Raw genomic sequence first — 23,762 nt, forward strand, 5'->3', positions numbered from 1 at the left:
TCATGAGGACATGAACATACAAACATCTGAGCACATTAAATGAACACTGATGGATAATGATACAGTTATCACATTTGAATGTCAATGTACACCAAAATCATAATCACAAAACTGCTCAGATTCCCTGCAACACTCGTGTACAGTATATTTGAATAGGAATATCTTTGAATATGAGTACTAATATATACAGAAAGGAACTTTGTTGGTCTAAAGATTTCAGTTAAACTCTTAACATAAATCTACAATGAGAAAAACAAGGACTGGGAAATCATAAAGACAACAAACTGGATTTATTTCTTTATGAGGGGCTTTTTGCCCCAAGAAAGTTTCATCATGACTTCACATTTAATTACAGAATTAGCTATATTTCTTGAAATGTAAAGCAAAACTATTTTACTTTATGCTTGTATATGCTTTTTTACTTATGCTTAGATGCAAAATTACCACCTGGCATCAACTGGAATTTGAATTTATAAATTCAACTCATTCTACAGTGACATAGTAAACATTCATTACCATCACTCATTAAATAAAATGAAATTAAAAAAAATTAAAACTGAAAATAGTCTACTGATAGCATCAGATATCATGTTTCAACATGCCTAACTTCATTTGAACTTAATATAGTACATTAAAAATGGTAGGTCCCAATATCTTAATACTGTAAAACAAAAAAATTGTCTACACAAATTATCCATGAAACATATTGGTTATTTACATTCATATCGCCACTTAATGAACGTATTTTGTAGCAAAGCAATAAAAACATGATGCAGCTGTTGTGGTGACGGTCTGAAAGTTTTGAAAACGTATTTAGGTCTATATTATACGCAACCAATTATGATAACGCGCAATCTTGTTTCTTGGCAACCCGCGTCTCTCCTGTGTCCCCGCCCATCATTCTCTCTCTCTCTCTCTCTCTCTCTCTGCTGTGCGGATGCTCTGCTCCATCCACCTGTGCCTAGGTAACGTGATCACGCAATTAATAGCGGGAGCGCGCACTCTGTTTTAGTGGTCCGCGTACGCTGCGCACAGGAGGCTGGTGTACATTCATTTACCTCAGGAAATCGCAATAGCTGTGTTCTTTCATGAACCACTGGATTGGGATTTTTAGTTGTTTTTATTTTTTAAGATTTGAACTGCCCATTGATATAAAAAGTAACAGGTAAGCGCAGACTGTCTCTCCCCCCCCCCCCCCCCTGCTGCTGTGGATTGTTTACTGACATTTCCGCTGCAGTATTTCATAACTCCGCTGGTAAACTTGTTTCTAAGACGTTTTGTCCTGTCACAGAAGCGGTAATTGTGTTACACACCGCAGGTTAGCTTCTATTTACAACTTTCTTCTCGTTAATGACACTTTATGAAAGCAGGTAGATAAATGAATCAGTGCTCGTGTGCGCTGGTAAGTGTAACGGCATGTCGTGAACGAGGGAAGCACGCCCCCTTAACAGCAAGTGCGCGGTCCCGTGACTTGCCCGTTAAACCTGGCTGAGTTAAAACTGTTACTCTCTCGCAGAGCTCCGACCTTGCCCACTACGAGGACGCGTCAAATCACAGTTGTACTCTCTCTTTTCGCAGGGTCAGATCAACGGAGTCCAGCGTCTTCGTGGCATAACAAAAGCCGTTCTAGAGCGGCAAAGAACGCATAAGTCATTTTATGGAGGCTTGTGGGACGCAACGAAACATTTCTTAAAGTGTTCGCACTGAGGATATCACTCCAGATCCCCTTTAATTCTGGACTTAGTCTTGTTTGGATTTCAGCCTGTTTGAAATGTGGCGTTATGTCCTCGAGATAAATGTGCTATGTGTGTGATTTGGAGAGGATCTTGTGGAAGGTGTCCAGTGGGAAAGAGACTGGGTGGACTCATCTGCAACTGATCCCCGTTTTCTGAGCGCAATGGACTTGGAATGAAGACAAAACATGGATATAATCTGGGAAATATTTATTATCCTTCAAGCCAATCTCATTGTTTGCACTTCAGGTAAGATTATTATTATTATTATTTTTTTTTTTTTTTTGGACAAGTGCTTTGATATTCATGCTATATAATAGCTTAAGTTGTGTTAAAACCACAAACCATGTATTACAAAATAATTTACATAGTTTGTTCCTTATTATTCAAATAATATGATATTATATTATGTAAAATCTTTCGGAAGGCGCAGAATTCTATAGAAATCCTTTTTTTTTTTTTTTTTTTGGTTTATATAAAAAGCACTTATTTTTATGTTGCCTACAACGCTCATTGCCACGTCATTTATATCAATTACTGTTCGTTCGTTAATTAATTCGAATAATTTAAGTTAAGATATTTTGCTTAATATAGCCTACTGTGGCTGTTGTATTTTAAAGATGGTCCGTTAGCAAACTCATTCGGGTGTGTACCATGTGTTGTAAATGGACTAAGCATACAGTAAGTGAAGCGTAAATTAAATTACATAAAAAATTAAATTACATTAAATTAGTAATGGACTATGAGTTTTTCCTTCACTGGTTATGTGAATGTGAAATAGTGATTTTGGAGGCGGTCTGCATTGCACAGACCAAATGTAGAAGCAATGGAAACCCGAATTGCAGCACGAACTGGTCTACTCAAACTGTTACCATTACCAGTTACTATCACTTGGCCAATCTCATGCGGAGCTGAATGATCGTGTGAGGTCGATTATGGGTTGTCCTCTCAGATATTACAGTGTTAAAAACCAGAACACCCACTGAAATAACTTATTCAGTGGGCAGAAGTCTGAATGACTGCTCAAAGCCGTTAAAAAAGAGTCACGGATATCTTTAAATGACTAAACAAATCAAGTCCGTTCTGGTTCAACTTTAAAGCTCCCTCGTGAGAGGGTTATGGAACGCGTCCAACAGTGTCGCCCACGCGAGAACTGGACATTGATGGCAACTCAGCGCGCAACACATCCGTCTTTCTCATGATGCGTAGGACAGGCAACGTAAACGTCCTTGACCAGTGTTTATGGCCTCTGAGAGCTTCCCTTTTTAGTAGCCTCATGTAAATGTACACGATGGTGAACATTTTATATGAGGCTACTAATATGGAAAGTCAGACTGTTGGGTCGCTTTGGAATATTATTTTTTTGTACTTATGGATTTATGTTCAATAAAACACAAAGTAGCATTACAGATAAGCACAATGTAGTTAGTATGTGAGTGGTTTCCTTTTAATGTGGTGTTATATATGAAATACTAGCCAGTGTTTATAATGAATACTAATCAAAGATCAGATGATTTCCTCATCCATACTGATCTCAACTTTCTGGTTCTTCTAAAGCATCTGTTTTGCTCATATGTTCCATCAAAGATTAATCTCTAAAGATGATCACGATATCATTTGTTATGAGCATTTTGATTATATGTTTAGTAGTACCCATAAATCTGGTGCCATTTTTGTCTCCCTGTACCTCTTCCACTTAGTCAACGTGAATTGTTGTTCACAGCTCATTTTACTTTTATAACATTATATAAATACAGGACTTAATTTTTGCCATCAGGATTTGATTTTATTGTAAAAAGTGGGCATTAGTATCAAAGCAGAGCCAGAATGAATAAAAGTTTGCTATTTGGCATTGGTTTAACATTACCCAGTAGCCCCCAAGTGACGTCAACAGAAAAGGTTGATCAGAGGAAGAGCAGGTTGTTAAAATTTTGATTAATGATTATGATGAAGGCCTTTTTTCCCTTTGGAATAACGTTTGCTCTGAATCATTCATAATAAGACTAGAAATGTGTTTTTAAAAAAGAAAATGGGATGCATTTTGAACTTACATTGACTTTCAGATATTTCCTGGTGTAGCTATGTTGCATCATTATCATTTTTAAGCATAATATTTCCAATTTTCCACAGCCATCACTCCCCAAATAGCAAAGGTCCCTTATTTACTTTCAGCACTGTTTTCCCCAGCAGTTTTCTTGATGACGTGTCTTGTCAGCAGTTGCATTGTTTTATGACAGCTAGAAAACACTCCATTTTGCTGTTTAAATTTTTTTTTTTTTTTTTTTTTTTTTTTTTTTTTTTTTGAAGGTCAAATTTATCTCTGTCTTTTGCTATATAACATGGAAGCTCTCAATGATTTTGTTGTTTGTTGCAACACCATGCTCACAAAGATCAAAGATTCCATTTTGTCCCCACTACAGTCATAATTGGACCATAACGAGTACCATCTTCCTTAGCTTTTTGGTTTTCAGGCATTCTTACCAGAACATCATAGATTTTAGCTGACATTTACAGAGCATGAGCATTTGTTTAGTTATGGCAGTTAACATTTGCTTTGATGCCGCTCAGGATCCAGCAGCACAATGATCGCCTCGTGAGCCCTGATTCTCAAAAAGTGCAGAGCATCTCCTTGTGTCAATGTGCAAAAATACTGCAGTTTTAAAGGGACTGTTGATGTAAAAGTTGATAAATCAATTACAGTTCAATCAGTTATGAGATGAGAATCTTATTGGGTCTGATTTATTCTTTGCACTTTCTGGTTCATTTATGTATTCAATGATCATACTCTTTAGGATATACAGTGTGGTACAGAGTTTTCAATAGTGGATTTTTGAACCTCACTGAATATTTGATATTGTGCAACAGTCGAGTTCGTTTTTAAAATCTTGTTTAACAGTGGAATTCTTGGTGAAAATTACACTACCTGTGATGCTGTGCAGAAAATTCCACCAATCACAGTCAAAACAAGCAAAATACACCAAAAGGGCTCTTTAGCTCCGCCCACTTCCACGAAGCACTGCAAATGACACAATCATGTCAGCCTCCCTACGTTCTTAAAATACTTATTTTAATACACAGCAATAATAAAGTAAATTTTATATTTTAATATAATTAATTTTACTATATATATATATATATATATATAACATTTTTAAATCAATATTTTTTTAATTTTTCCATCGTTTTTAATTCGATTATGCTGTTTGCAGTGCTTCATGGGATTGTAGTTCTTTCCTTCAATAAAGCCGTTAAGTCTTGAACCTTTTGTGTGTTTGTCCAATTTTCAAATACATTTTTGCTTAAAATCAAAGTTTGTAATGTTATAATTTACTTATTATGTATAATTTAATTAGAATGCGTTAATGAGAACTTTTTTTTTTTTTTTTTTTCTATGGGAAAAATGAATGGAAAAATACTTCCGGAATCAACGCCGCTGCAAAAGGGGGCGGGCACTCTTGCACTTTATCCACCTAATTTTTCAATGCGGAAGTAAGGTGTTTTCTGTGAATGTATGAGACTTCCGATTTATTAGCCGCTATAGGGAAATAACGAGAAGAATAGTGCAGTAAACTGTAAAACTGTTTGCACTACAAACCAGCATGTTTATAATTAAGACAACACATTAAAATAATATGGTAAGAAATACCATTTTGCAATATCAAGCAGCATAACAAGCTGTTTTGTACAGCTAAAAATAACTGGAAGTAGGCCTGTCATAACTACTTTTTGTTGTGCTATATATTGCCCCAGAAATAATTGCGATATGTGATATTATTGTCATTTTAAAACCATTTTATGCCACTGAATATATAATCATAATATAACAGCATAATAATGCAAGTAGGCCTACACACTTTCAAATGACAAAGAACTTAAACACTTAAGAATATTTAGATACTGGAATTGAAGCATCAAAAAAATAATAATGTTGAATTAATAATAAATAAACCTTTGCTAACACAAACTGCAAAATAACAAGTAGAAAAAAAAACACTTGCAAATGCACAAAAGGCACTTATATGGAGATTTTTCATCTACAGGTTTTTCCCTGACCTTATTTTCTCAGTAAAGTAAGGGTGCACGCTATTGTCAGATGTCCATATGAACAAAGACACAGATTTAGCAGTCAGATATGGCTTGTTGAGGTATCTGTTTTCTAGAGGCGTGTTTGGAAAAGCTTCTTTTAACTTGAGCACCACGTCATGCACGAGATGCTGCGAAAGACGCGAGTGCAACAGTCAAACAAACACGTTTCCATGGAAAAACGGCGCAGTGGAATGCAAAAACTCGTTCTCTATGAAAACAAACTAGACACTCGCAACTGCCGCGTCCTGTGTGAAACTAGCGATGAGCGTGCACCATTTTGCGCTGTCATGTTTATATTTGCACCAGTAGATTGCGGAAACTGAGTGCATTTGCACTTATTCTTCAAAACTGCCTGTAGTTGTCAGGAAAACACTATGACGACTCGAATGGCGCATTTTTCCGCCTGTCAATGTCAGCTCTGTGTATGAAGGAGCTGCCTGAGCCCCGCTTTTGCCTCGGAGAGCAGGCGAGATGACAGAGGCAGCACAATCCGGCAAAATGAACCATTTGTGTAAATAGAATGGGCAATATATTGCGTCACCAAAAATTATCGAGGTCATGTCCGTATATCATGCGATAAGTCGATATCGACTATCACGACAGGCCTAACTGGAAGCAAATGACACTGGAAGCCTGACACATTAAATTTACAAATGGCTGCACCCGCTCTTACCTGAAAAATAAGGTGGATAGAGGGTATGCACATGACATCACAGTAGGCGGAGTCACTGCAGTTATACCCACTAAGTGGCAAAAAGTGGCACAGAGTGGCAGTGTTGGTGTTCAGCTTATATGCTGCAAAAAACACACAACACACATCTAAAATGGGAAAGAGCTTCACGATTGACTGTATAAATAGACTCAACAAGAAATTGGAGCTATTATTTTTTATTTATTTTTTATTTTTTTTACAAACTGCCAAAAGCTATGAAAAAGAGAAGCAAATGAATCACTGCAATTCGCAGAAACAACTGGATTTCTGGCAGCAAAACATGGATTTGCAGTTATCCTTTTGTGTCAGATATGTTGGATTTAGGGGTAAAATTGTACCCTAATTTATATACCCCCAGTTTCACAGACAAGGCTTAAGGCTGATTTATACTTCTGCGTCGAGTATACGCCGTAGCTACGGCGTAGGCTGTGTGTACCACGCGTAGCCTATGACGTAGCCTGACGTGCACCTCTTCAAAAATGTAACAACGTGTCAATTCTATGCAGACCGCAACCGCTGTGATTGGTCTGCTAGAACCCCTCCCTCAGGTCAAAAAACTGGCGCGGAGCACTCGGAGAAGAGCGAGCATTTTCAACTTCCATAGGAATGGAAAAAATGCTCTGTTTCAGGGGACATATGCAGTCATAATGCAACAAAAGTCGTTACCTATTTGCTGCTTCTCTGCTGCTTCTATTTGCAAGCTTCTCTGACAACGTGCATGACAAGCTGCTTCTTCGGCTTTTGCCTTGATACTCAACATGACCGCGGACACTGCTTACTAGTGGTCTGCTTGCACGTCGACGCGGACAGCGACGCAGAAGTATAAATGAAAACAGACAGTGGTGTGTGGTGTGTCCCGGCAGGAAAGTAACGTCAATGCCATACCCTCTATAGTCATTTTTTGATTTAGCTCTTCATTAAACTTTGACATCCTTCAGTTAAAGTCCAGGAAACCTGTCTCAGTGAAAAACACTGGAAGTTAGCAGATGTTGTCTTTTCATATAGAGATTTCCATATCAGAGCTGCAGGGGCCTGTTGTTGTTGTGCCAGATTTCTCAGTACAAGCCCAGCCAATCAGTTTGGTGTGCACAAAAAACAAAAAAAATTTATGCCACCATTATGATAAACAGATTTGATTGTGTTTAGGACTGAGAATCCAAAAATCTCAGTTTTGACACACCAGAGTTTACAGTTCTGTTTTTTTGCACTTTGCCTTTGCCGTTTTGAAAACACGAAGGTCTGCATTCATCTAGGTAATTGGAAGAATGTGTGGAAAAAGTCCAGGCGAAAGCATTTGGACTCGCACGGATATCTAAGTTGTTTTTCCACTCGATTCATTGATAGCAGCGTATACTAATTTTTTGGACTGTATTTTTTAGTGATAATTCACATACATTTCCAACCTCTTGAAAATGATTAAAAAGTCAGTCCTCTAGTCTTGGAGGTCTGGAATAGTCAGAGCTGAATACTGTCTCCTGAATACTGTGCATGCAACTCCAAAGGTTGAATGCACTTTCATTCACGGTGGCTAAATATTGTGATTTATCAAGTCCTAGTTTGTATGATTCTTGTAACTTTTGCATGGTTCTTTAAGCAGCTGCAGGCACAATATATTATTTGTGCGTGATTGTGGAATATTCAAATCAACACATTCAATTAATGTTTTTTTGTTTTCCATGCAGAAAATGTAACTTAATTTTATAGATCAAATTAGAGAAAATATGATAAAACTACTATATAGATAATATTGAAATAATTTTTCTCATTAATATAGCCATGCTTAGTTTCTAATGTCATGCTCTCCATAAAATTACTCCTACTTTCCCTGAATCCTGACAATTATAGTGTGAATTTTGAATTAGCCCGAAGAAGCATTTCATTTAATTAAGTATTTAATTCATTATAACCAGACACAAGCCATAATTTAAAACACTGAAAGGCTACAAACTTGCTGAACTTCTAAATCAGCCGTGAGTCAGGAGCAGCTGTGTTTAGCTAGGTCTTCCCTGATGGGTGGGTGTAGCTAACACTATTGACTGTCACATGCAACGGGCATAGCCATTTGTAAAATCCCAGCCATGAATCTTGTCACAAACCCACAGTAGCGAGACACCATGACATGTTTGCACTAGCTCTCAGGTGCCCTGTGGCACATCATCCACGATGTGCACCTGGCCACTCTTAGCTCAACAAGCGACGCTCGCTGCAGCTTGACAGTGATCTCGGGCTCTCTTTACAAGGGAGGCCTCGCTGCTGCCATGCATGTGACTGCAGAGAAGGTGTTTTTAATGTTCGGGCAATGCCACGACTGAAGGCCGGAACATTAAGCACTGATATCTACAGTATAGTACAGAGGCTTTCGCTGTGGCTGGGTGATCCTGCACGCACACACTGGGCAACACTGTCTCAGCCGACTAATCTGATAATCCCATGCAGATGTGTCTGTGAACGAGTTTGCATCTGTGCATGTGAACCGAGAGAGAGAGAGAGAGAGAGAGAGAAGAGACAGAGTTGCAAGATTGTCAGCATCCTTCTTACGTGATTTGGTTGTTTATTCGTTTCCCTTCCGGAATGAGGGGCTTATGTCACAGTTCAAAACGTTTAGATATTATGTAAATTGCCAAATGAATTGTTCTAAGAGAACCTGAATGCATTATACAGATGCAGTTTGTGTTCTTGTTGATAAAAGTGTGTGAGTCTCTGAGGGGAATCTCTGAAAATGCTCCTGTAATACTGATAAAGTTTATATCTGGTTGTAAAACTTCCACTCTCACATTTGCCTCAAAGCATTTCTCAAGGGAAATGCTAAGTTCTCCATGTTGTTTTTGCTGGTCAAGGCAGTGGGTGTGCATTTCATACCATGCCATCTGTCATATAATTTATTTATAGTAGAATACATTTTTTTTAAGACTTTGGGGCTGTTGAGGTCATAGTAAGTCTATCAGAGCTAAAAAAAAAAAAAAACGTCCAGTATTAAATCTAGTGTTGATCCACAAAGGATACAGACCATCAGCTTACAGTGTAGACCGAAGCTGGTGGAGTGGACTGGAGCTCAAGACCAATATAGTCAATAGCCACGTTTCCACTGTCGGGCCTAAAGCGGGCGTGCTAGTGCGTGCCAGGGCCAGTCGCATTTCCACTGTCACTTCCGGGGCTTGATCGTGCCTCATCGGGGCTTCCTCGGGGCCAAAGGCCAGGGTTTTTCGGCCTGCCGAATACCTTGGTCCAAAGCGGGCCAGCTCGGGCTTGAGGGAGTGGTTACGAACAAAGGCGAAGTTAATCTGTGTGTGGAGACGGAGGCGCCATGGATGATTACAGGTTACCAGCTAACATCAGCATTAAAGACTTTTAAAATCATTTTAGCTCAGAACTCACTTTCAGACAGCAGCAAGTGTTTGAAATAACTTCTGTTTGTGATCCGATGTGGATTCTGATCACCAAGACTATGCGCGCTATTAACATATAAACATGGTAAATACGACGGATTGAAGAAATCAGACAAATCATATATGTAGGCTATCACAATCATGTATTTATTTTATCTGTCAGCACGTCTCGTCTCTTAACGGACTGTCTTATATCCATATTTAGCTCCGCATATTTCATAAAATAAAGCAACTCCAGTTTTTCGGGATTCCTCTGTTTCTCAGACTGAAAATATAGGCTAATTGTTGGAAAATATAACTGTCACTGGAGAGAGTGCTAAAGCTCCTCAGGGTGTATTTTTGGTGGAAAATTTATCATGTTCACTTTACGATCTCGCTAGTTTTCAGTGATTTCTTTCTGATTATTTTTCTGATAAAACTTCCATTTGTTTGTGAAATGACGGGTTTGTGTGACGACGTTCCAGAGAGGCGTGTTACGGGTGGGTTTTAGTGAAGCGCTGTGGAGCTTCTGGCCCGATGGTGGAAATGCAGCGTGATTTTGGGCTCGGTGCTAAAAGTCCGGGGCTATTAGCCTAGCCTGGGCCGATGAAAGCCCTGGCTCGCAGTGGCCCGACAGTGGAAAAGCGGCTATTGTAAAATCTTAATGGGCTGAAATAACATGTCGACTGAATCAATGACATCAATGACGACAAGGCTACATCTGAAATTGCTTACTTTCTGAATTGATACTTTTTTGAATAAGTAATTTCTTTGCACCCATTAAAAAAGTATGTTCTATACAATGTAAACCCAAATAAGTTGGGCTAACTCAAAAAAATTGAGGTAATCAGTTACATCAAATTTTTTGAATTATGATGTTCCCAATTTTAAGTAAGCAGAACTATCAAGTTTTGAGTTTGTAGTACTCATGCATGTTAATTGTTCCTAACTTGAAGTTCTGAGTTAGCTAACTCATACATTTTGATAGCAATTAACATAAAATATTTAGTTAACTTTTTATTTTTTTTTATTTTGAGTTCTTAAAAGAAATGAGCTCATACAACTCAAAACAATGTAACAGTTAAGTTTACTTGAAATATGTCAGTGCTGTGAACTCAAAAGAAAAAGAAAGTTCTAAATACTCATAACAGTTAATTTAACTGAATACTTTGTTCAATTTAAGTTTGTCCTACTCAAACCAATTAAGTATTTTGAGCATTAGGGGTTTACAGTGTATAGTATGAATGTGTGTTGTATGAATGTAATCTGGATGTACTACATCCACCATGTGAGCTACCAGCATCAGTTATGTCACTTCATTGCCATTCACAAATCCTCTCTCATGGCCTCATGGGATAGTAAAGTGTCCATCAGATGTGCACTTGAGCATCTCGCTGGGTACTTTTCACTAACTGTTTTATACTGTGAATTTGGACATACTACTCTTTTCACATACTGTTCAGCACCTACAATATAGTAGACGTATACAATTTCAGATGCAGTCAAAGACTCCCTAGAGCAAATGCTAATCGCTAGTATAGCAATGCCATTTTATACGATTTCATTCATACAGCATTTAGTTTTTTTATGAGCATGACAACCGCATTCTGTAACCGAGTTGACACCTGCAAATTTTTCAAAACTTACAACCGCAATCCCGGCCATTTTGCACTGTATGAATAGAATTGCACTGGACAGCTAGTTGTCTGCCTTGTCATATAATGCGTGAGCCATACTGAACTGTGCAATTGTGCTAATAGGTCCCATATTTATAAGTCCCGTGTTAATCATGAGGGGTTTGTTTACTCCCGGAGGAGGAGAAATGAGTTGCGTTCATCCGAAGATGGATGAACTCAGGCGCTCGATTGGATTCATTTATTTAATAACACGCTGTCAATTGCGATAAAACTTCCCGGTGCCTTTTATACTGTCACTGTGGTTACCTGAGTTAGAATACAGTTGTGACTGCTGTTCATTAATACAGATTTGTATCCAAGCAGCGACTTTAATCTCCTAAATGTGGAAAAAAAAAGCCTGTAAGCAAATGCTGTTGTCCATCCCAAACAGTGACTGTGAACACAGCCATCATGGACATCTACTGATAGATGATTTATTACTTGGCACTTTATTAAGTTTGAGTAAAACATTGAAAGATTAATGGCACCGTTATTATTTGTAAGTAATTAAAGGGTATATTGACTAATCAGAAAATAAGCAATAGATTAGCTGTAAAAAATATTGCTTGATTTATCGGCTAATCTGAAATATTTGATCGATTAATCAAAAATGAAAGAAAAACAAACAAACAAACAAACAAACAAACAAAAAAAACCTTAGATTAATCGACTAATCATAATGGACAGTATGTCATTGCTGCTGCTAAGTCTTTGTATCACTTCTAAAGCGATTACACCATGTCTTTGAAAAAGCCGGTTCAGAGGTCCGATCAGTGGCACAGAGGAATGATGAAACGTATCAAGGGTGATTACACATACAGCATATTGCCTGGCCTTTTTATATTGATAAACGGTTCAGGATGCTTGGGCTTGATTGAAAGAGTCCACCGGGGATGAGCCCTGCAACATTACACTAGTGCAGCTGGATCCATAATGTGGAGCCACAAACGGGCCGGGTGAAAGACAATTATCTCATAAGTCAGTAAGCACAGCTGTCGGCAAGGTCAAGTTTCATTTATGGGCGGCATTTGCGCCTCTTTCTCTTTTCACCCTGTATGGATGAGCCCCAGGACTGCATCGGTTCCATGATGAATACTAATGGTCGCCTCTGACAATTAGTTTCTGATGAAGTGTTTATTTACAGCATCACCTAGTTTCTCTGAGACTTCTGTAAGTGCCATGTGTAGATAGTTTATCACTTGGTTTTGAAATGCTCTTTAGAGGGATCAGGGATATAAATGTATGCAGTTATGGAGTGCCATTTCTGTTCTGTTGTTCTCCACTTCCATTAAAGAAAAACACATTGAGCTAATAGTACACTACAAAAAAAAGTGTTAGTTTGCATGACTATAAAAATGAATCAGTTTCTGCTGTTAACCATACCGTAATTACTTTGTTCTCCTATAGATGGGGGAAGAAACATTTGAACAAAATATGTTGGATTCAATCAAATGCTCAATAAGATACTGTGGGTTGGAGCAGAATCTCAAACCAAATCACAATATGAGAAATAGTGTCAGAGCCTTAGTTACCAAAACAAGGCAACAAAACATAGAATTTTCTTTTTAGAACAATAATTGGAGCGCAGCAAAAGTGAGAGTCTCAAGGTGTATAGCCTTAAAGTTCATCCAAAAATAAAAATTTCATGCAAAACATGACGTTGCTTTTTTTTTTTTTTTTTTTTTTTTTTTTTTTATAATGGAACACAAAAGAAAATTTCTTCAGGTAATACTAATCCCGTGTAAATAGACCAGCTGTAAATATGTATATAAATATTCTTCCATTTCCTGTTTAAAAGTAGTTTTCACCATTTTTTTCAAGTATGGAGGCACTCAAAGAAGCATTCAGTCCACACATCATTCAAATCAAAAAGAAGGTTGAAAGCACTTGCTATTTCATGCATTCTGACTTATTTACACTGTTAAAGAGTTGCATTCTCATGCTAAACATGGCCAAAGATTCAAAACACAAGTTGGACGTACGACGGAGTATTTCTGTGCCAAATACACCACTTCCGGTTTTGGAGAGTTTTTTTCGAGTATGGCCTGTGTGACGTCAAAAGAGAGTGGAATTCCTTGTATAGGCACTTCTCCCTGATAAGCGTGCACACACACATCACCTAGAACAAGAGCAAGAGCATGCCCATCAACGCGCTTCATTCGGGATACCGAAGCTGAGAGATTTTTCAACAATGGCTGTGTCCCAATTCAGGGGCTGCACCCTTTGAAGGCTGCATACATCATCGAGGTACTCTCATTTAAGAAAACTAACCGTTAGATTGCAATGTAAGAAAGAAATTACAGTATTTTACACCTCACAATGAATATCAGTCAATTTTATTACGGTTACTTTTCTTAAATATGACATCCTTGATGAAGTATTCAGCCTTCAAATGTGATCTCAGAAGGACGCAGCCTCTGAAATGAGACGCAGCTCCTGTCACCAAAGGAGTGTGTTTTTGGTTGTGAGGGAAAGATTACCTTTTTTCAGCTTCCCAAAGAACCCAGTGTTAAGGGAACAGTGGATGAAGTTTGTTTTTCCGGGGCAGCAACGGAGTTGTGCACGTATGTTTGCTTGTTCCCGGGATTTCGGTGATGTACTTTGTAAATAAATCCCAGTTCGGCGCTGGATTTGAAAACAACTGTAAATCAAACTCAGGGGCATCCTTATGGTGCCCTTATGAAACTGTATTTTAAGACTTGAATGTCTCTATTCAACGTGTCCTGTTTCTATATATGCTGTAATTAAGGGAATCTAAATGTGGCAGGAAAATGCAAACCTTGCATCCAAATGTTAGTGAAATGCTAGTGTCTTATTTTCATGTGTATCAGGGGCACAATTGCATGTGCTCCCACAGGTCCAGTTCTGTCTGCAGCTGTGTGAATGTTATAGTTTCTATGGTTTCTAATATACACATTGAAGAGTCCCTCATGCCAGATGCTAATAATAAGCATTACTCATATCTGTCCATGAATAGAACTTCTACACTAAATAAGTTCTAAAAGACCATTTGGATGAATAATGTTGCTCTTCATTCCATTTCTTTCTACAATGGATGAGTATTTTGGGTAATTTTGTTCTTGTGTAACCTGAGTAAATGAGTACTTTTTATTTTGTGTGTGTCAGAGCAATCAACACATACTGTATATGAGGTCTCTTGTAACACTAATAGCAGATCCTCATCTGGGAAGCATGACAAATATAGCTGCACTTGGATGCACCAGAAAGCATTGTGAGATTTAGGTGAGAGATTTGATGGGGAAAGTACATTTCAGGCAAATGTGTGTAGGAAAATGCAGTTGTTTAAATCGTGTTAGTACACTATTGTTGTTGGTGCAGAACGAGTACTCTACTACTTAATTACTCGTACACATCCCTAATCTCTAGTAGTGACAAATGTAGATAAATTTTCCTCTGTGCCTTTTATGTTTAGCTGTTGTGAAGTGCCTCTTTGAAAATCCTTTGCCAAGCAGGGGGGTCTCCCCATTGGGAACAGGGATCAGAAAATTAGTGTTAATTACTTTTTGATCTATTGACACTAACTCTGCAGACATTCAATAGGTTTGTTACCTCTGTGCTGCAAACGCCCTCATCTATTCATTTGATTACCCAACTTTGAATAATGCATGAGCAAGTCAGCTGCTGGGAAAGCGGCACCATTTGTAAAATGCTGAAAAGGCAACGCCAGCAGCATTCAATCATTTGAATGATATTAAACCAATCACTTGAATCCCATTATTAAAGCATAAAATGTAAACCCTCTTGGATCTGAGTTGATACTGTCCCTTAGAGCCAGTTCAGACTTAATCTGGCCTTTATGTATCATCTTCCACTGAGAGTGGGGCCATTGTTTGTTTAGTGATTGTTTGTCCTTCCCTTTGATTAGTTGTAACAGGATGCACATGACACCGCAAACATCCTGACTGTGGACCTCCAGCACGCCTCCAATTACTCGAAGTCTTTTGGACGGGACGTGGTGAAATTAACAGCTTTAAATGTCTATTCCGTCTGACCTCTGACTGAGTTTCCGCTTTATAGATTTGAGGCATTTCTTTCTGCTGAAGCCAGTAAATATGTTATTGGGGCACCGCCAAGCTGTGTGGGAAATGGAATAGAACTTAGCTGCTTTGCTCAAACTGCTGTCATAATGAAATATGTGATGTCTCATTTTCATGCAGCCCTGCACATTCAACTGGGACACACATAAGATCTGAGTGCAACGAATTACATTTAATCACAACAGTTCTTTAGTCCCTGTAAGCTTACAGCCGTATACACGCTTGCATAAAAGCCATCAAAACTCTCATTTTAATCACAATAGGCATAAAAACTACTTCCTTGGATGCTCTATGGAAAGCTTTGTTGCATCAAGTCTGGAGTGCTTCAGTCTTGTGCTTTCAGAAATGATCAATTGGCGTTATGTTTTCCTATCCAGGCTCTGTCCTGCTAATGACGGCAGCTTTGAGCTGCAGGGATGGGAGCATTGTTTTCCCCACTGAGAGGGAGAGAGATGGTTTGATGCAGTGTCTGATGCTTGTCCTGGAGCTTCCACTAAAGCTCTCCTGTATTATTACGCCAGTGTCCCTCAGGAGAACATGGCTGATGAATTGTTATTGCCTCTCACTCCATACTAACTTCTGCTTGAAGATAGATCCTGACAAGATACCTGAGAAAGAGAGAGGGGGAGAGATTTGTGACATTCATAAGTTGGTGGTGAGATATAAAGTTTTGTAGCTTTCACAGTTTTGACATATTTAAACAGTTACTACCGTATTAGGCATATCCAGGTGTTTAATTTGCTATTTGCAGGGTGTGAGACAGACTTTATAAATCATGTGCATGATTTATAAATCGAGGGAACGAAATAGTAAATTGTGCGCACGTTTTAGTAAATCGAGGGAACGAATTAATAAATCGTGCGCACGATTTATCCTACCTTTTTTTTTTTTTTTTTTTTTTTTTTTTTTTTTTTCTTCCTCCCTGCATGTCATGTCCGGGGCTCCGTAGTTTCCATCACTCGTTTCTGATGCGATACTTCAAAATTTGCATAACAGGGTGATGGAAACATAGCTATTGTTTCTAGATTATTGTTCAGTGTTTCAGATATTTGCAAAAAGATTCAGTGGCCAAAAAAAAAAAAAAATCTTTACCACAAAACAGTTTCACTGTTTTTTGGCCCTGGCACATAATGACCAGGCTAACATCATTTCATTTTTCAAATCACCAGCACATGGGAAAGTATGAAGTCAGGTGAAATCACTCTATCATTCTGATTGGATTATAAGAGCAGACTGATTGTTATAAAAGGAGGGAAGAAGAGCTTCCAATCATTGATTTCTTGTTTTAGCAATGGTTACCTCCAATAAAGATGTGCAGCCTTCATTGCTTTGAATCAAAATGGCCTCACATGCAAAGAAATTGCTGCAAAGAATATTGCACCTGAAAAAACGTTTTCTGGATCATAATGAATTTCAGGGAGAGATTCAGCTGCAGTGAAGAAGGCTTCAGGACATCCCAGAGTGTCCAGCAAATGCCTGGACTGTCGTCTTCTGAGGAGTCAGCTACGGAATCGTGTCACCACCAGTGTGGAGTTTGCTCAAAATTGGCAGCAGGTGGTTGTGAGTGCATCCACACGCACACTGAGGCGAAGACTTTTGGACAACGGCCTGGTGTCAAGAAGGGCAGCAAAGAAGCCACTTTTCTCCAAGAAACACATAAAGTACAGACTGAAATTCTGCAGGAAGTACAAGGATTGGACACTAGACAGCATAAGACTAATGCATAGCTATTTATCTAACTGTTTGGGACATCTGGGAAAATCGATTGTCCTGAGAAGAAAAGGTGAACGGTACCATGAGTCCTGTGTTGTGCCAACAGTGAAACATCCTGAGACCATCCATATGTGGTTTCTTTTCGTTCATGGGAGTGGGCTCATTTACAGTTCTGCCATGAATAAAGAATGGTATCAAAACGTGCTGCAAAAGCAACTTCTCCCAATAATCCAGGAGCAATTTGGTGATCATCTCTGCATTTTCCAGCATGATGGAGCACCATGTCACAAGGCAAGAGTGAAAATGAAGTGGCTTGGAGATCATTACATTGAAATTTTGGGTCAGAGGCCATAAAATGCTTATCATTGTTTTCCAGTATACCATAGGGAAAAAAAAAAAAAAAAAAAAAATTAAATATTGCAGCAGGAAACTCTGCAAAACACAAAATGTGTCACTGCCAATACTTTCAGCCATGGCCTATATATCCTAATGCATATATCTGAAAATCTGCACTTTAAATTAGTTTTTGTTTCACATTTTCATACTTAACTTTAAAAAAATGTATTGCACACATAAGTAATGATGAATTAATGCACAGTGCTTTATAAGTTTAAAGTATTTTTTTTTTTTTTTTGTTACCCCAAAAAGCAATATAATAGAGTAAAAATCAGAAGAGAGGGGTGCATGCAACTTTATTGCCAGGAAATGATGTATATCCACATAAGGTGATGCACGCTCGATGTGCAATACATATTTTCCAGCTGTTAACTGGAATCATGTTGTTTTGTACTGTCCCCATTCAAATACACGTATAAATAAAATAAAATAAATGATGACTCCAGTCATTTCACTATCCAAGGAAAAGCTGTTGAGAATTTTTTTTTATTCTACATAAGATGTCTGCTACAGTATGTTAATCACATGACAAACCAAACACTACTTACTTTATCTTGGTCTATTATTGGAAACATTTGATTGTAGAATAAATTAATTGTGTGACAAAAACGTGTCAGTGAAAAGGGCATGCCTACAGCAACATCAATAAGCAAACCTTTTTACTTGCATGATGCTGCATCCTCTCCTGTAGGTGTCACTACACAGTAAATCCAATACCACCATTATCAGCTATTTTGGAAGACATCAGAGAACTAGACCAAAACCATTAAAAAATCTCTATTCAGAAATATTAATACTATCTGAAAAATCTGCCCATATCTAGTGGCCCTCATTCATATTCTCTTTAATCAAGCAGTTTTAGCAATGTAGTCAACTTCAGTTTTGAAGTTTCAACTGCGTATGTTCAGATAAAGTACTCAGTGAAATCGTTTGCTTTAGTGTGGTGGTGTTTTTTTTTTTTTCTTTTCTTCTTCTTTTCTCCAGTAGAGCCCCTAAGAGGAGGAAGCATTTTCACCTCTCCAGCCACCACCTCTTTTTGTGAAATTGAACCACTCTCCTGCATTAGTTCTTGTCCTTGATGGAAGGATTAACCCTTCTCCAGTTCCATTAAAAGGCAGCCTTGCCACCTTTGGCCCAACAGTCATGTTTTCCAGTGGCAGCAAGGACAAGAAAGTTTAGGTGTAAAAATGCAATATCCTAAAATCTTGCCTTGTAATTTCAGGCTGTGACCTCCTTTAGCAGCAGGATCTTTACTTGGTCACTTCAATTATAAACTACAGCCCTGGTTCAATCGGATCTCTTGTCAGGTCCACCCAGAATGCATCTCCATTCTAATGTTTGAAGAACAAATGTGGAGGTTTTTAATTCCAGTTTTGTTTGTTTTGTGCCTCTCTTGCAGGGCTGTTTGCCAGAAATCATTTGTGAATGGAAAATGACAGAGAAAACAATGAATGGTCAAATTCAATAAAAATGTTTTTCTATAATTAATGCTAAATCACTCCAATTTTCCTCTTCTTTCTTCACAGCTCAGCCAAATCCACCCAAAATCCATGAGGGATGGTGGGCTTACAAAGAAGTTGTTCAGGGGAGCTTTGTTCCAGGTAATCATTTTTACAAATGTTTGCAAATGGTGTTCCTTACGCTCATGTCACACACATGGATAGTACATTAGTTCTAATTACAGAACAATTATTGCTTTGTGACGTAAAATCACATTTTGTTATTCTGAGTCTACTAAATATTATGTCACTATCAACAACTATTTTGTTTTTAATTTCCTTAAGTTTGTTATCAGTGTTGGAATCAGTGAAATGTTTATTTTTATTTTATTTTTTTTATAAATAATCTGTTCATTTTCAAAAACCACCTGCATGAACCAATGATTCTGACTTTGATTCTTTAATTCCTGTAAAGATTGTTGGAGATTATTGATTATTCCCTTTCGCTTACCTGGCAGTAAAGCTGTGTGCATACAGTGTGACATTAAAAATCAGTTTTGTACTTATCATTGACAGCATGATGCAGGATTAGAGAAAGTGGAAGAGTTCACAGCAGAAATTAAAATGCCAGACATGCTGAAATGCATGTAAGATTTAAGTTTCCTCTGTTTTTGTTGAAAAAAAAAAAAAAAATCTGGCGTTGTTTCTATTTCATTTCTCCAGATTAAGGGTTCTTCCGAAAGGTTTACAAGCTCAAGAATCTGTCCAATTTTTCAAAGCAATTTCTGATGCTTGAGCACAAGTTAGACTTCAATGTGAATTGTGAAGATGTTCTAACTTCGGTTATAGGGAAGTGAGGATGGCAGCTTTATAAATCCTGGTTTTATAAGGCTTGTAACATCTGCAGAAGGGTTGTTTTTTTTTTCTTTCTTTCTTTTTTTTTTTTTTCTATCCTTTTTAATTAAACATTGTGTTTATTTTAACTTCGAAGCAATTTTGTGCCACAGAGATTTGAATCAGTTAAAATGCTGATTTAAAAAAAATCAATAAAGGTTGTCACAGACATTAGCAGTGCCACATTTCTACAGATCTCAGAAACATTGGCTCTTACAGTATTTACTAATAATTGTGTGCAAGTTGAATTATACGCACAGAAAACACTCTCACGTAGAATTTCAACCCGATTCAGGTGCGTGTGCTTCTAAATCTCATTCTAATATTGGTCAATTTGGACTATTTTAATGATTGGTTGCATTTTTCATATTTTATGTGTTTTGAATGAAGCTTTTATTTGATCCTAAAAAGTAAAGTCGGGCGCACATTTAGACATTCGGGAGTCAGTTAACCTGCTAATTGTCAAAGCAGTTGGTACATTGTGCAACCGTACCACATAGAAAGCCAGTGACAATTGCGTGAGCTTTAACGCTAAACGCAAAAAAGAACCGCATGGTCATTTTGTTCAACGAAAACAACTAGTGTGTGTGTCAGTGTATGCACATACTATAGGGTTGCTAGTAGCCTACTGCATGTGATTGTATATGATTTAAAGGCGTCATGAATTGAGAAATCAACTTTTTCCTTGAGCTTTTGATATACTATAAGAGGTCAGAATATCCTGTAAGTTTCAGAACTAAAAGCATTTATTGGACTAACAAGGACGTTTTCATGGACACCAGGCCCAGCGAACGACTCGTCCCGAAATGTGCTTATCTATCATAGATAGGTGAAATGCCACCTCCTGCAGAAGAAATCAATGCCTACTTCATTGCAACGTTAGCCCCGCCACTGGCATGTTAGTGAGATGACGAGGAGAGAAGAGCGATACCGGACTAAAAATAACATGCTAGGATTTAGGGCTGGGTAAACAATATAAATTTCTCGATTTTAATCGATTCTCATTTTTACGAACCGATATTGATTCTTAAATCCCAAGAATCGATTAGTCTAGTCTGTTTTCAGTTGATGAATGAACAGAACATGTAGCGTGCCTCCCATCCAATAAATAAAAATAATCTTTGTGCTTTGTTACTTTTGATATGAAGCAAAGTCTCAGATTTCAAATGATGTCCATCTTATTATGAGATTCAAAAAATAAGTACCGTTTTGGCGCTGTTTAATGTGACGTGACAAATCGCTTTAGCGCCTCAGTTAAAGAGAAGAGGCAGCACGGAGCGCATGTGAACATCCTCTCCGCTTTAATACCAGTTACAGCATGAAATAAACATAACTAAACATCTGAAGTTATGTTAAAATATACAGTACAACTTACCGAAATCAGTGTTTCAACCTCGGAAAGACGTCAATAAAACAGCTTGTAAACAATGTCACATAACGTCACATTTACCTCAGAAAAACATATTCAGTGACCATAAACTCATTAGTCAACTAGAAAAATTTTGGGACTCTAGAAAGCAGCATTCTGATAAATATAGCTATGCTATATTCATTATATATTCATTATAATGTTCTTCAATATTTAATGCATGTTTGAATAAATCAGATATAACAGCCACAATTTAAATGTTTATATAAAAAAAAAAAAAAAACATGAATTGGAGTAGAAATATGATTATGTAATTCTAAACTTTATTTATTATATGAAAAAAAAAAAATTGAGTGTAATTTAAGTGTTTGTATATAAATAAGTTAATTTTAACCTTTAATATTATAGTAAAGTAGTACCAACTGACTCCCATGTGTAGTTTACAGCATTAGTTGAGAGATTTTTTTTCCTCTAGAAAATTTACCATGTACTGTAACTGATATACTACACTGTGTTCCAAATTATTATGCAAGTGACACATCAGTAGGATTTCAATACAATAAACATTCAGATTTTAATTTTTCTAAGAAAGTGTTTGTTTATTTATCCATGTCTTTTTAGATAACCGGTATCAACCTCAGACAAAATAATTTGCCAGGTCTACCTAGGCAAATGGAAACCCTACTTAGAGGTTGTTCCACATTATTAAGCAAGTCACAGTTCTCATGCAATATGGGGAGGAAGGAAGATCCTTCTGAAGATGAAAAGCATGAAATGGTGCAATGTTGTGCAAAAGGCATGAAAACAACTAATATTGTGTGAAAACTGAATGCAGATTATTGAACTATCATAAGATTTTGAGTGATTTAGAGCACAGCAGAACTCGGTCAGATAAAGGCTCATTAATGAAAGTTTCTGTCAAACAAGTTAATTGTATTAAAAGGGTAGCTATAAAAAAGCCAGTGTTGAGCAGCAAACGGGTATTTGAAGCTGCTAGTGTCTCTGGAGTCTTGAGAACCTCTCCATGCAGGCTGCCAGTTATGTGTAAAATAGCATTTTAGCCACCACTAACCAAACCTCACAAAGAGAAACATTTACAGTGGGTGTAGTAATACATTTTCAAACAGTTTTATTGCTGTGGTGTTTTTTTGCAACATGGGATAGTGCATAGCTCATTGTATTTCAGAAGGCACTATCCTTCTGAAATATAGCTGAAAATGGCCAGTTATGAACTCCACATATCTTGCAGAAGTCATTTTGACACCCTCAGAGACCCTAAAGGGACCTTCCATCTCACTTCCCAATATTCCAGCCCAAATCATCACCCACCAGCTCCCTGCTGACATCGCAGTCTTGTTGGAACGTGGTGGCCATTCACCAACCATCCAGAAATCCATCCATTTAGACCATCCATTGTAGTACGGGATTAGTCAGTGAATAAAACTATTTAAAAATGAGTCTTTATGTATTTCTAAACCCACTGTAAATGTTTCTGTTTGTGAGCTTTTGTTTAGGAGTGGCTGAAATGCATCTTTACGCACAACTGCCAGCCTGCATGGAGAGGTTCTCAAGACTCCAGAGACACCAGCAGCTTCAAATACCTGTTTGCTGCTCAACACTGGCTTTTTTTTTTTATAGCTGCCCTTTTAATACAATTCATTTTTTTGACAGGAACTTTCATTAATAAGCCTTTATCTGACCGAGTTGTGCTGTGCTCTAAATCACTCACAAATCTTATAATTCGATAATCTGCATTCAGTTTTCACACAATATTAGTTGTTTTCATGCCTTTTGCACAACATTGCACCATTTCATGCTTTTCATCTTCAGAAAGATCTTTCTTCCTCTCCATATTGCATGAGAACTGTGACTTGCTTAATAATGTGGAACAACCTCTAAGTAGGGTTTCCATTTACCTAAGTAGACCTGGCAAATTATTTTGTCTGAGATTGATACCAGTTATCTAAAAAGACATGGATAAATAAACAAACAAAAACACTTTCTTAGAAAAACTAAAATCTGAATGTTTATTGTACTAAAATCCTACTGATGTCACTTGCATAATAATTTGGAACACCGTGTACATCTCAACAGTAATGCGAAAACATGTAAGTAACAGTGTTCATTCTAATGCCTGATCTGAGATGTAATAATTCATGTACAGTCAGATTTTCTTTGTCTGTGTGCCAGTAAATCAAACCAGTGATTAAACGGACAACTTCACATTGTTTCTCTTAGTAGGATGAAAATAATCTGTTGTTTAAACTGTGATTTTAAATAGAAAATAATCAAAGAACGCTCCCTTTACAATCGCTGGAGCT

The 23,762-nt window shown here is 37.6% G+C and overlaps 1 protein-coding gene across 1 annotated transcript in view; it reads left to right on the plus strand.

Annotated features, from left to right (window-relative positions):
- Positions 1 to 1,292: 1,292 nt before the first annotated feature.
- The window catches only part of ca10a (carbonic anhydrase Xa), a 176,200-nt gene continuing 153,730 nt past the window's right edge, over positions 1,293 to 23,762 (plus strand). The window contains 2 exon segments of the mRNA XM_051915008.1: positions 1,293 to 1,982; positions 19,266 to 19,340. Coding sequence (XP_051770968.1) covers positions 1,922 to 1,982; positions 19,266 to 19,340 — 136 coding nt within the window. The 5' untranslated portion in view covers positions 1,293 to 1,921.

This window comes from Ctenopharyngodon idella, chromosome 12 (assembly GCF_019924925.1).
Source record: "Ctenopharyngodon idella isolate HZGC_01 chromosome 12, HZGC01, whole genome shotgun sequence".
NCBI lineage: Eukaryota > Metazoa > Chordata > Actinopteri > Cypriniformes > Xenocyprididae > Ctenopharyngodon > Ctenopharyngodon idella.